The 14,139-nt window shown below is 42.4% G+C and overlaps 1 protein-coding gene across 2 annotated transcripts in view; it reads left to right on the forward strand.

Annotated features, from left to right (window-relative positions):
- CFAP70 (cilia and flagella associated protein 70) overlaps positions 1–14,139 on the forward strand; it is a 960,887-nt gene that overhangs the window by 416,833 nt on the left and 529,915 nt on the right. For both annotated transcript variants that reach the window (XM_085628140.1, XM_085628139.1), the window contains exons 7-8: positions 4,035–4,217; positions 4,582–4,676. In XM_085628140.1, coding sequence (XP_085484266.1) covers positions 4,035–4,217; positions 4,582–4,676 — 278 coding nt within the window. The remainder of the gene's footprint in view (positions 1–4,034; positions 4,218–4,581; positions 4,677–14,139) is intronic.

Here is a 14,139-nt window from a genome sequence, read left to right on the forward strand (position 1 = left end):
TTCCCAACATTCTAAACCGCCTCCAACTGTCACAGGGTTCTGGAATGTTCTGGAAGGTGCTGGTAGGTTCCAGTGGATGCTGGTGATGTCACAGGTGGCCACCATTTTGTGCTTCAGGCCTCCAGACAGAAGTTTCAGGGGTAGCTAAAATGGCTCCCTGAATCTGCAGCAACACGAAAAAGTCTGGTGGTTCCCAAAAAGGAAAAATTCAAACAGGGTTTGAGGCAAAAGTGGGACAAAATAAATAATGATGAGGAGGGACCACCCAAAGGGCTGTCAGGTCTAACAGGGACCAAGAAGCCCTCCTGGTAGCTCCTGTAAGTCCTACGCAGTGGAATTTCTGAGAGCTTGTTGGAGACCCAGCCCCTTTTCTCCACCACTCTGCAAATGTAAATGCTAGTTAAAAAACCTTAGAAATTCACTGAAAAATCCAAAGGTCACAGGGACGTTTCAAAACCTGTGAAATTCAGCTGTTATAGTTAGCTGAGCTAACGATACTCGCTCCCCCGCAATGCAGTGCTGATGTTGTCACATATTACATCACTCATGACATGGTCAGTGACATCACTGATAGCCAAAGCATTCACGTTGTCAGAAGCTCCCTCTGCTTCCATGTGGTCCTTCACTTTGCTAATGCCTTTATCCAAAGCATCCCTGGTTTTGAAAATATAGGTTTCAGGCATTGGTTCAGATGTTGGTGATGTTGTTAAAATTTTAATAGTTTGTTACAGAAAAGGGTACAACTGGAATCTTGGTCCCAATGATGGATACGTTGGCATCAAATATCTCTGGTGCTGAGTTGCGCAACAGAATCTTCTGTAGCGCCAACTGATATCCCCGTTAAGGCCTAATTCTAGACTCCCCTCTCATATCAAATGTAGACGTAACAGATTTAAAGTAGCTCCCTTTCTACACATCTGAGCTGCCATATTGGCCATTTTGGCTGAAATATTAATTCACAATTTTTGCTACTAGTTACTACTGTCTTCTCCGTATCACTTTGACCCCCTGTTGTCATGCCAGTCAGGGATGAGAACCTTCAGATTTCTCCATCAAACTCTCTCTTTTTTTTGTGTAGCAGAGTCCCCAACATTGGCAATGGATATAGAGGGCTTGTCACTGGTCCAGTGCTCTCTTCTTAAGCCCCTCTGGAAAGGTTATCACAGGCCTTTGTGCAGTATTGGGACAGCGAACCCATATCGTTAATGATAAGCTCAGGCTTCTGACCTGCCCCCTGTCTCTTAGATAGCACAATTATAGAGATAACAATAACAGTAATATGTAGATTACTTAGGCATAGTGAGAAGTCAGTCTTCATAGTTATGACTAGACCAAAAAGGATGCCACCATACGACAAAACATTTTATCTCCAGTTTTTCAATTATTTTTAGCCAACTTAAAAGTCAGTTTAATACTCCATTTATTGGCCATGTGGTTTAACCTTGACCCCAGTCATACAGTTCATATTATTCATTGTTGCTCAACCATTATTGACATTGTTCAGTGTTGTCCCAGCACACTTCCAGTTCATGCAGTGGATTGTCTTCAGCTTCAGCTTTTATTGCAAAAATGCCACAATGCCACAGTCTCGCAATCCCACAATCCATGCCGGGGTAAGCTTAAGTCATGGAAGCCATCCTTTGCCATAGGCTGGGCCTCTAAGCCCTCTAATTTCCTGGACACTTAGTGCTCCACCTGCTCACCTCTGTAATGTTGTTGCACTGTATTCAGTGACCCCGTCCTCTTGTTGGCAACACCTGGATCTCTCACCCTCAGGTAATGCTCTGCCTCAACTCTGCTGTGCCTCCATGTCTCACTCCAGCAGATGTACCAGGGCCTACAGCACCGAAATTTGTGTCCAAACCAGCAGTGATTCCCACCACATTGGTCGACACCGGCACCCCTCGACTCTCGGCCCTTTCTCCCATTGTCGATGCAGCACACAGCAGCAGGTGCATGTAGCAGGTTCTTACTCAAGCTGCACTCATACAGCCATGTTCCAACAATATAGGACTGCACGAGGTATCTGTCAAAGCTCTATCCTCTTGTATGCAGAGTACCACCATACATGTGGCACAGAACAGTTAAGTAATCGTTCTTCTTGTCCAGGAGAAACTCATTCAAGTTTAGTTGCATGTCCATTCTTTCAAAAAGTTTCAGGAACCTATAAGAGGGCTCAAGAAAAGGGCCTGTTGTTACAGATGGTGTCTGTCTCTAAGGCCACAGCTAGAGAAAAGGTAGAATCAAGATGACAGTGCTATACAATTGAGAGTAAATATGTAATAGTTGTGCAAAAAGAATAAAATGTCAAAATCTTCTATTCACAAAGATCAGCAAAATTAAGGGGAAGGGATAGTAACCTAGAGACTTAAGTAGGAATAATTCTAGAGTGTGCAGTTTTTAGGTGTATGGATATAAATTAGTTTGAATTTGTAATCATGGCCTTCTCTCTTTTTGTGTACATATGTAGTTTGGCAAGAGCACCTTTGTGCTGTGCTTCCTCATTTATAGCTCCAGAGAATGCTCACATTTCCAGGTGATAAGGGTTTCATCACACTTTCCTGGTTTGGCAGTGACTCTGGACTCCCATATAGCACCACAGACAGAAACACAAATAGACTGATTAAGTTAGCATGCTACCCCCTTAGTCTCAGCCGGTCTAATGGCAAATAACCCATGGCAATGAGCTGAAAATGCATGCATTACTCTTGATCGCAAGTTACACCAAGTTAATTAACTCACAGTTCTAACTTAAAAACAGAGGGTCAGAGAGAGAATGAAGGGGCACTGTGCTTCAATATATGTCAAAAAGTTTAACATCTCTGTCCTTAGAACTTAATAGATCCCTAAGATTACTAGTTGTTATTTGGAAACAGACATATCAAGAGAGATGAGGATTACCAGGCACATCTAGTTTGCTCCTTCTCCAGCATGCCATAAAACCATAAGTACTTTGTGCCTAGCTGTGAGATATGCCTTCTCAGTCTAAGGACGCAAACACCTGGGAGCACAAGAGGACAAGCAGCAACAACCTATGAGTGTATGATTTTCTGGTAGTTGTTCCCAGCTCAAAGCTTCTCTTATAAAGAGTGCTTAGTATAATGAAATTGTAGCATAAATCAATACAGTTAAAAATAAATAGTGTGGAAAACCAGCATGTACACCTAAAAGATGAGAGCTATTAAATTTACAAACAGCCATGAAAAACGAAAACAAATACATACCCCATCTGCCCACCAGCTAACAGTTACATCTCATGTATCTTTATAACACTGTAAATATACGGTAGTTAGGGTTGTGAGCTCTCATTCAGTAAATATAATATTTCAAGCAAAGATAGACCCTTATATGTGTACATAACAAGTTATATGATAAATGATGCCTCAGAGTAAATCTTACTTATAACACATGTTTTAGTCTCAAACACACAAGATCAATGCTTTGGTTAAAATACTTTGGAGTTTTCATTGTACCAAAGATACAGTAACCAACAAGATGGCTGATTGGATCATTGCGCAATTCTGGCCACATGAACACACCTTGACAATGTAGCACAACCTAGGAGAGTTAGGCTATCCACAAAGTTGCTGCAGCACCTCACCTGGTGATACCAATGACCATGACCTTGTTCTTGATTGCTTGTTGGCATCTCATGATACCCTCTGCCAAATGATTCAAGCACAATACTAGAATCCTACAGAAAACGGTTAAGGTTTGGAGACACATGTGTGTTTGTGCAGATGTAACATGCAAGCATGCCAGTATGAGTGTTATAAAACATTTGTCCAATGGAATGGTGTCATTACATGGTGTCCCACTTAACTAGTGCATGTGGGGGCAGCTAAATCACCTTTTTGACACCCTGCCAAGGACCTAAAGACATTTGAAATAACAATGCCTTGGTTGGTGGTGATTTCATTTTTTCTGTGGATGTTATGCACATGCATTTTGTGTTGTAGCTACCCAAACACTGTTGAATTCCTTGTCCCCCTATTATGATTCTAAAAGTATTTCCATATCTTGCCTATCTGCAGAAGGAAAATCCGCTGGTGTTTTCCAATGGGACACTGAAACTTGGAGGTGAAAAAGAGCCAACCCCGCGACCAAAGAAATGGCCCATAACCAATGTTCAGGTTTCTGGGGCGCTGTACATTCCTGATGCTGTCATCACTGGAGGTCTATATGAAGAGGAGGATGGAGAGCTCAATCTTAAAGAGGTTAGGAATCAGCAAGAGGTTCTTGGAATGTGGCTGTAATTTGGAGACCAGGATATCGACAAAGGTCTAGATGGAGGGAAAGGCTACGTGATGGGGCCTTGGCGTCTACCATTGCTTAACTGTAAAACTGTATGCTGCTATGCTGTGTGCTCCAGTCTGACGGTTACCACCAGTACTGGGATGCTTGCCGGTCATGCATGGCTCCAACCATGTAACTAGTTTCTGCATTGTAGCTGTATCTTTTTGTAGTTTCTCAGCCATGACTGGCAAACAATCTGCAATTCCAGTAGAGTGATGCCACAAACGTGATCCTCAGATACTCCACCATAAGTTTTTTACCTCTGACCATTGCTTCCAACCCTAGGACAAAGATCACCGGACAGAAGCAGAGACTGTGAAGAAAAGGGTCACCTGGGACATTGAAAGATCCTGTTATATAGATCCTGGTGCTGTGATACAGTGAGTATCCAAGGTCACATGAGGCCAGTGAATCTTCTCCACCTTGCAAAAGATGATTATGTGGAGGGAAGGGTTTCAATTGTAAGCGATTTATTTTTAGGTCAATTGAACAGCAAGTAGACATTGCTTAAGCTCAATGTATATATTTATGTTAATAATTTCTTAAGCTCCACTGTCTCAAAACGGAAACTAGAAGAATACAACAGTATGAAGAACATTATAAAAAAAAATTAAATAGTACATTTGGGATCTACTTCGATATAGCAAATTATTCTGTGATTCTGCTCTGCACCATTCAGCTGGTTGGGCATTGCCTATGCCCAGAAGCATGTCCTTGAAATGTTTTTACGAAAAGAAAGATGTTGCTTTTAAAGTTTCAACCGAGCCCCAGTGTGGACTACCCTCTGCGTGCACAGGATTCCTCGCCTACATATATACCACTAGACATTTAACCTTTTGGCAGAATGCATACATCAGTCATTTCAGGAACTTACTGCTTTGAGAGTGGCAACTCAGTCATTCCGGGCCACCCCCCCCCTTCCTGAGGAATAACTATGCCACCCTTTCCTCTGTATGCTGTACATTGTACAATTGGCAGTTATTGATTCATGCAAGGCTTCTGTTCCGTTTTTGAAAGACCGCCATCCGGTGAGTTTCTGCACTCTCTATTCTGGTGATTGGCTCAGGTGGCTCCCCTGCATAGTATCATTAACCTCTAAGCCCCTCAAGACTAAACTTCCTCACTTACTATACATAGTACAAAGTACATGGAAACATAACAGTCATCCCCAAAAACTCACTCTATTACAGGTCTTTTCTCACGACAAGTTATGACATAATTGAATGCCATAAAATTGCCATCACATGGTTTTCTCCCAACGTTATCCACCTTCCCACTTCTTACCACAAACTTCATAAATTATGCTATCAACCAGTTCATAACTATCACAACGAGCCATAAAGTGGCTTCAAAGACCTCTTACTTGGAAATTTCAATCTAGATTGTGTCAACCCGAAATCCTGCATCATGCTAGAGAACTTTGCTAAACTGCACAAATGCCTCCATAACTCTTTCCCATCGACAGAAAACAAATGCAAGATACGTACGCACATTTGTTTTTTAAATTGTGTTTATTAGTAGCTGGATACATAAAAGGCACAATGCATCAGTACACAAAATGTCAACATAATGGAAGAGTATGATCACATACACCCAAAGCAGTGCTATAATGGCATAATAGCATAAGTGCCTAGGTTAAACAGTGAAACAGTTCTAAACATCTAAAGAAAATTAAACAATGAGCAACGAAACTTGGAGTCTGTGGTTAAATCCTCTGATGGTGGATAACCCACCTCCCCCAAAACCCAGTACAACGGTGTGCCAGGATAATACACAGAAGGCATAGAGGGGGTGGAGGGAGGAGCAGGAAAGAAAGATGGATATAGGGTTTCCATTGAACCCAGGGCATTGTCCCAGGGCCCACTCGACAACGCATAGCCAACCAAGATGGTACATTCAGTTAACACCCTGAATTTTCTGCACTGAATGCTACAGGAGCCAAGCTCTGGGACACAGGTGCCGAGTCCTCAGTCGGTAGATCGGCCTCCGCCAAGCTATCTAACTTGACTACCCAGATTTCTAGGTCCAAATCAGCATTATCATCTGTGCGTACTGCACGAAGTCGCCTCTCCTCAGCCAGACCCCATTCATGCTGATTGTCCATCCATTTCCGGACCAACGGAAATAGCCACTGAATACCCACTGGCCGCTTTGTGAGCACCAGTCCAAAGAGGGAGAACCAGTGGGACATTTGTGCACCACATTTAGGTAACAGCAGTATCCTTAGTAGGCAGTCACTGATAGAGGCCTCCACTGGAACCCATGTTACCTCCTGAAGAATCTGTAAGATTTTATCCAAAAACCCCTGAAGTCTCCTGAACTTTCATGTCATATGGTCACCGAAGCGTAACCACATCTAAGACAATATTCCGACCGAGCTCTGTCTATGCAATGCAGAATCTGTCGGGTCACGCAGTTTTGATGCAGGTAATAGAACTGGGTGAGCTTGAATCTGACGTTGCTCAATACCTCATGAACACAAGCTCTCCTCCAAGCACTCTCAGACAGCAGTTCAGGCAGAGTCTCAGCCAATCTATTCTGTACTCACGTCATATTAACGCTGCAATCTCCCTTGATAGCAGCCCTGTAAAGGCGGGAGATTAGTTCCATTGTGGATCCGGTTCCAGTATTATTTGTAATGTCTGAGATTTTGTGAGTTCGGAGGGGAAGTCTGGTCAGATCTCCGGGAGCATGCAGGACACCTTAATATATTGCAGAAACTGGCTGTGGTGCAAGCCAAATAGGTCTCTAGTCGTCGCTTCCATCATAAGGAAGACACCATTGCCGTCAAGGTCACCAGCTGTGATGCAACCCCCCCCTTAAACCACAGTCTCATATCCGTTATGGACTGAATATCTCAGATGGGTTCTAACCACCTGAGGGGCAGCATTCTGACATACTGCATCAGACACAATACCCGCTTTACCATATGTTCCCAGGCCACCGCTACCGATCAGAGAACAAAAGGGAGGCCCTCCGGAATCCCCCGACCCCATCATAAGGCAGTGCAGAAGATCCGTGTTTGCCTCCCACTCACTCAACAGGTTTTTCTCCTCATTGGGGCCCTCTGCACACCACTGTGCCGCATATTGAAGGAGGCTTGCGAACGTAAGCACATCTTTGTTGATCCTAGCTTCATCAAATGCTCCTCCCCGTTTCCATTGATGGATCTGTTAATTTTCCCATTCCTTTCCACGTTCTCATCCTCAAATAGGTCACACCCATCAACACCCATACAAAGTAAAGATGGGGAAGACCAGTTAAATGCTATCATCAAGCAAACTCCAGTGAATCATCATAACCAGAGTAAAATAACTTGTATACTCAGCCAGCATAATCAATGTACAGAAGTCAAGGGAGTACCTCCTTTCCTACTTAAAAAATAAATACAAGATGAAGCCAACCAAATCATTTTGCAATGTAAGCTAATACGAAACTGAGAAAATGAACGACAAAAGCCACATTTCCCACATGTTACATACACCATGTAAAAAAAAAAAGCTAAGAAAAGAATACAAACACATTTTATCAGCCAAGTCCGGCTGCTGGCTTGTACTACCAGGAAGAGAAATTAGCATAGAGGTCTGTCCTTCCCTTCACACACAGTTATTGTGTACGCTCTTCACCCAGACCAGAGCATTCCTATAGTCTTCACCTGGAAATTCTTCAGGCAGTTGTATTCATTATTAACAAAAGTAGTATTTGTGGGATCCCAGGCCAGACTAAGTTGGGATATGTTGATACTAACATTAAGACAAATGCAGAATCACCAAGAGAGATATTATTTTGTTTGAGAAGCACGCTATGCTACTTATTGGTACATGATGACCAAGTGACCACCTATGTCCATTTCGAAAATACACTAGCTCAGCCAGCATCATTGGAATCTAGCATTACTAGGGACCTTTTGGCAGAAGAGATTGGAATTAACACCTGGATGATGGTTGGGACGGCATGGCAAAGCAGCTAAATTCTTTGGTCTGGTATACAAATGCAGCCCTCAGTTAACATTTAGAGATAAAGTTGGACTAGTGGTGACCTCTGAAATATAATTCGGCACAGCATTTGGAGACTGGTTCCAGGAAGAGAAATGTATTCATTATTGATTAATTCATATCACACACATTGAAGACCTATAGCACATCTTATCCTGATTCTCTTGAGGTATTCAAGGCATTGCAATTTGCTAGAGATCCCTAACTTTTTGACTTCTGTGGACTCCCACTGATTCATTACTGGAAGCAGGAGACCCTGGCCTAAGCAGCTTTTATGATTTGAACCTCAAAACAATACACATACACAGAAACAAGTATTCATCAAGCAAATAAACAAATAATTAAAAATGTAATAGACAACTATAGAAAATTAAATATTTTAAGTTTAATGGGAAGGTTGAAGTTTTTCTAAATGTGTTTATTCATTCTAAAAAGCAAATCGATATGCTAGGCTAGCATATCACTTTAATTTTTGTGTGTGCTCCTTACGCATGTTCTTTTCAGTGTTGTAACGTGAAATGATTGGGGGTCTCCCTGCATTATGTGGAAAGAAGCCGCTGAGTCTCCTATATCTTACAGATATTAATTGTCTTTGGGCTGTAGGGTGTCTCCCTGAAAGGCTGGGGGCCCTGAAGGCTTGGACCCCGCCTTGCACTGCAGGTGCCTGCGTTACACACCTGGCTTTTTTGTAAAACTGCAATGAAAGCTACCCAACTTTGCCTTATGCCCTATCAGGTAGGACAAACAGTACAAACATACTACATGCAAAGGGCTACTCGTCCTGAAGTTGAGTCAGTCCCCCTGGATTACTACGGGAGAATACTAATTAAAGTGCATTGGCATAAGATCCACCTGTTAATGGTGTTTGTGGTACTTATTTAGAAACTGTGTAATTCATAGCAGAGAAACATTGCTCTTAGATGTGCATACACATAATATAAGAACAGAACAGACATAAGGACACATCTTTTTTAAAAGCTTTGGACATCTGTTGGACATTAAAACATATATTTGTGATCACTCAGTATGGCTCACTCCATGTGTATCACTGCAATACAAAACATGAATGGGTGAGTAATAAAGTCATTTGTCCATGTTACCTTACCCACTTCAGGACCCTTGTATTGTGACGTAGGAAGTTGGGGAGGCATGACCCTACAATCACACACTATACGTGGCAGTTTTCAAGTATTAGCAGGACCAATTATGTTGGAAGAGAAAATAACTTTAGTTATTGTACTACTTAGAATGCTATATAGTAAGGGGCTGTGTTGTAGGTAGGTTACTTATGTCTTCAAACATGCCATGTCGCTTTTCAAGACTTACAGTTACCCCTAGTCACTACCTGGCTGTTTGTTTGCTACAACAACAAGCCCCATCTTTATTTGCTGGGCTCACGCTAAGCTCCAAGCATGTTTCCTCGTCACCGCCTAACACGTGTGACGTTACCCCGGCTAACGACGTAGCATGCAGTGCGGTGGGCATGATTGGTGCAGTAGTTTTTTTATTTATTTATTCATTTATTGCAATTTTACATAGCGCTGACATAGCCCAAAGGCATCAGAGTGCTTTACAACAAGCAGGATAGAAAGCATGTAGTGTTGCTCTCAGTGGACCAAGGTGAACCATGGAAGTGCCTGAGAAAAGGGAATTTCCATAGTCTAGTCTAGAGAGTACAAGAGATTGCACCAATATTTTGAGGTCTTGTTGTGGAATCAATTGTCTGATGCCCCACTACTCCCTAAGTTGGTGTTGTGCACTCTTCGCCATAGCTGCGATGTGACTGTGAAGATTGAGATGATTATCAAGGGTGATGCCGAGTGATCTGGTGCTCTGGCCAATGGTGTGGCACCCATCCAGGGCAGTAAGTTTGGTTATCCATTCTTGTACTGGCGTTTTTGTTTTTCGGTGGTGAGATCAAAATAAATTCATTTAAGTTGGGTTGAGTTTTAAATGGTGGTTGGAAATTCAGTTTTAAATCTTTAAGAATGTTTTTAAAAGCAGGGCAACATCTTCCGGGTATGGGATTTTCAGGTATAATAGGGTGTTTTTGGTGTAGAGGTGGAAGAGAATCCTAGAGATTCTAAAAATCACACATAGAGGTTCTAGGTAGAGGTTAAACAAGGTTGAGGAGAGGATCAAGCCTTGAGGGACCCCTTGGTGAATGCTGACTGGTCTTGAGAGCGAGTTGCTTAATTTCACAATTTGGGAACAGTTGGATAGGTATGAGGAGAACCAGTGGAGTACAGTGCCTCCACATCCCATGCAAAGTTTAAGAGTACGAAGGAGGTTCAGATGGTTAAAAGTGTCACATGCAGCAGATAAATCCAGGAGGCAGGAGTTGCCGGAGTCAAGGGTTCTGAGGAAGTCGTCGATTATTTGGAGGATTACAGTTTCTGTACTGTAACCGTGGCAGAAACCTGATTGGAGAGAGTCTAGGAGGTTGTGTGTTCGAATGTGGGAGGATATTTGGGACACTACGCAACTTTCAATGACTTTGCCTAAGAATGGGAGTGTGGAGGCTGGGCGGTAGTTGTTCAGGTCTCTGGATTGAGAAGTTGGTTTTTCAAGAGTGGGGTGAATTGACCCATTTTTAGTCGTTCTGGGAAGAGGCCCTGTTTAGGAGAGGAGTTCACTATGGTTGTCCATATGGGGAGAAGGTGTGTGGCAAGAGATTTTCTTGATAGGACTTGGAATGGTGTCATGATAGTGGTTTGAGGGTTTTACTTTGGAGATTGTTTATTGTAGGTCCTATTCGGAGATTGGAGAGAAAGATCACCATGATTGTAGTGCCTTGCATGGTAGAGTCTCAACTGTTTCAAGGGCATAGTTGATGAGCAGTGAGATATGGATGTCTCTAACGTTTTATCAAAGACTACTACAAAGTCATTGCAATGGGCCACGGATGACATACAGGACAATCCATGTTTAAAGTGCACAGCTACCCAACAAGGTTTACCGGCACTAGCAACAAAGATTTCCACATTCTCTAAAGGCAGAAGCAAACTTAAGAGAGGGTTATTGCACAGTCAAAGAGAAGCGCTTTACGTTTTTTCTTGAAAACCATTTCAGATGAACAGATTCTCTACCGCAGAGGTAAGGCATTCCACAATCTGACTGTCAGAAAGGCAAAAGAACAGCCCCCCTCTTTTGGATTTAACAATGCGAGGGGATGGAAACAATTTAAGGTTATTGGACCTCTAAGAACGCACCTGGGAGGACAACTTGAGCCGGCGCCTAAGATAGAGGGGCCCACTTAGAGTTAAAAATTCTAAAAGCAAAAATAAGAGCCTTAAACTGAATCCTTCTGTTGATCTGTAGCCAATGAAACTAATGCAAGTGACTTGAGATGGAGCTTCAAGGAGGGATTTTAGGAATCAATGGGGCAGCAGCGTTTTGAATGCTTTGAAGACACTGAATAAGATAAGTAGGAAGCCCGAGATACAGACTATTAGCGTAGACCAGTTTGGAAGTGATCAAAGCGTGTACAATAATTTGTTGCTGTTCTAAGGGGAAAAAATGTAGCATACTTCTCAAGGATCTGCGAATCAGAAAACGGGAACTAGAAACTGTTTTTATCTGAGATTCCCACGTGAGCTCAGCATCAAATTTAACCCCAAGTTCCTTACCACAGAGGAAGGACAAGGGGGAATTCCCATGTCTGATGGCCACCAAAGTTTAGCGTCGGGGATAATTTGGTACCGAAGAAAAGAATCTCAGTCTTATCTGAGTTCAACTTTGGTATTCATCCAATCTATCTAGGACAGATCTAAAACAAGATTTAAAGAAACTCAATGATGAAGGAACATTTTCATGAAAGGCCAGCAGCAGCTGTGTATCATCTGCATAAGAAACTACTCTGACTCCAAAGTTCTCCACAATATTGGCCAAAGATGTCATATATACAATAAAAAAGGTGGGACTAAGAGATGAACCTTGCAGAACACTGCACTCTAAAGGCTTTGCTGCAGACTGACAGGGAGGGTGAAAGACTGTGTGTGGTTGCTGATAAAGGATTTAAACTATGCCAAGGTAAGATCTGTAATGCCCGTGCCTTCCAGTCTGTGAAGCAAAATAGCATGTGAGACCGTATCAAATGCCGCAGAAAGATCAAAAAGCATATCTGAAGAATTTTGGTCAAGATTGCTTTTGATATGCTCGAAGTCCTCCAAAAGAGATGTCTCAGTGCTATAACCATGACAAAATCCTGATTGTGGGTCAGAAAGCAGATGTTTTTTCTCCCAACAAAAGAGTAAGCTGTAATTTGACATTTTTTTCTACTAGCTTTGCCATAGTAGACAGACGTGAGATGGGCCTGAAGTTGCTTAGAATCTTAGGGTCAGCAGAAGACTTCTTAAGTAGTAAAAGGGCCTGCTTCCAACCAGAGGGAAACCTTCCCTAAGCAAGATATTCATTCAGCAGGCTGTTCACCAAGGGATTAACCACTGATACTGCCAATTTAAGAATAGTCAGGGGGCAAGGTTCAAGTGGGGATCCTGATTTAAAATTGACAACATTGTTGGCTGATTCTTCAAGAGATATAGGAGGGAAACAAGACAGAATTGGGGAAGAAAGAGGAGAAAAAAGATCATCAATAGCCTGAATTTTATTATGAAAACAACAGAAAGGTCTGCACAAAGTTCCATTGATGGAGTTAGTATATTTTTGTCTCCTAAGGAGAAAGAAAGGCACTAACCACCTTAAACAAGTCTGTGGGAGAGTTGTCTGCCTCAGCAATTGACAGGGCAATAAAAGCATTACGAATCATATATATTGCACTATCATATTTCATGAGGGCATCTTGATTGTTTGCTTTGGCTTCATCGTCACTAGTTCTCCAGTGCCTCTCCAGCCTCTTACAGCTAGATTTATGAAGTTTTAGAGCATCAGAGAATGTGGGGGCTGAAGCCTTGAGTCTCTTAGCAGAGTGCAATAATGTCAATGGCCTTTTCGACAAGTCATTGAACAGAGTGGCATCGTGCTCCAACACTCCACTCTGATCAATAGTGACAGATTGTAAGACATCAGCCAGAAGCAAGTCATTAACTTTGTGCCAAGGTCTGGACAATTTTTTGATCGCACGGGGTAGGACACACAACGTGGGTGTTAAAATCTCAAAAGCAATTACAACATGATCAGACCATATGAGAATAACTACCGGAAGTATTTGGACCAGAAGAGGAGTAGCCAAAATAAGATCAAGTGTATGACCTGCTAAATGAGTGGGTACTTTAACAAGTTGTTCCAAGTTAAAGCTTTCCATGGTCCCCAGAAATTGTAGAGCCAATATGTTGTTGATGTCATCTACATGAAAATTAAAATCTCCTAGAACCATAAAATTAGCATGGAGTGAGTAGAGTTGGCCTAACTTCTGAGAAAGAGATTGCAGCGATGTAGCTTATCCAGCAGTGGGAGAGTAGATAAGTGCGACAGAGACAGAAAAGGTGGTGGATAGAGTAACGGTAAACACCATGCCCTCCATATTGTCATTGTTCATAAGCTTAGAGACAGACATGCAGATGACGGGATGTATAATTACCATCCCACCACTAATTTTATTATCTCGAGCAAAATGTTTGATGGAGAATTCCTGTGGGGTGGGTAATGCGATATACTGTCTTTATGCCACGTTTCTGTGAGGAATAAAACATCCCAGTTATTATCAATGTTATCAATAACTGGGATGTTTTGTTCCGCACAGAAACGTGGAACATAGGAGCCGAAGTAGTGGACGGGTTCTGTAGTCTTTGCAATGACCTCGAATAGGCACTTCCGTCTATTCTTTGCAAGATTCACGATGGCTCCGATATGGGAGGATTTGGCCCTGAGGATTCGGTCTTTGATTGTT

Source organism: Triturus cristatus, chromosome 10, assembly GCF_964204655.1.
Source record: "Triturus cristatus chromosome 10, aTriCri1.1, whole genome shotgun sequence".
In the NCBI taxonomy this organism is placed as follows: Eukaryota; Metazoa; Chordata; class Amphibia; order Caudata; family Salamandridae; genus Triturus; species Triturus cristatus.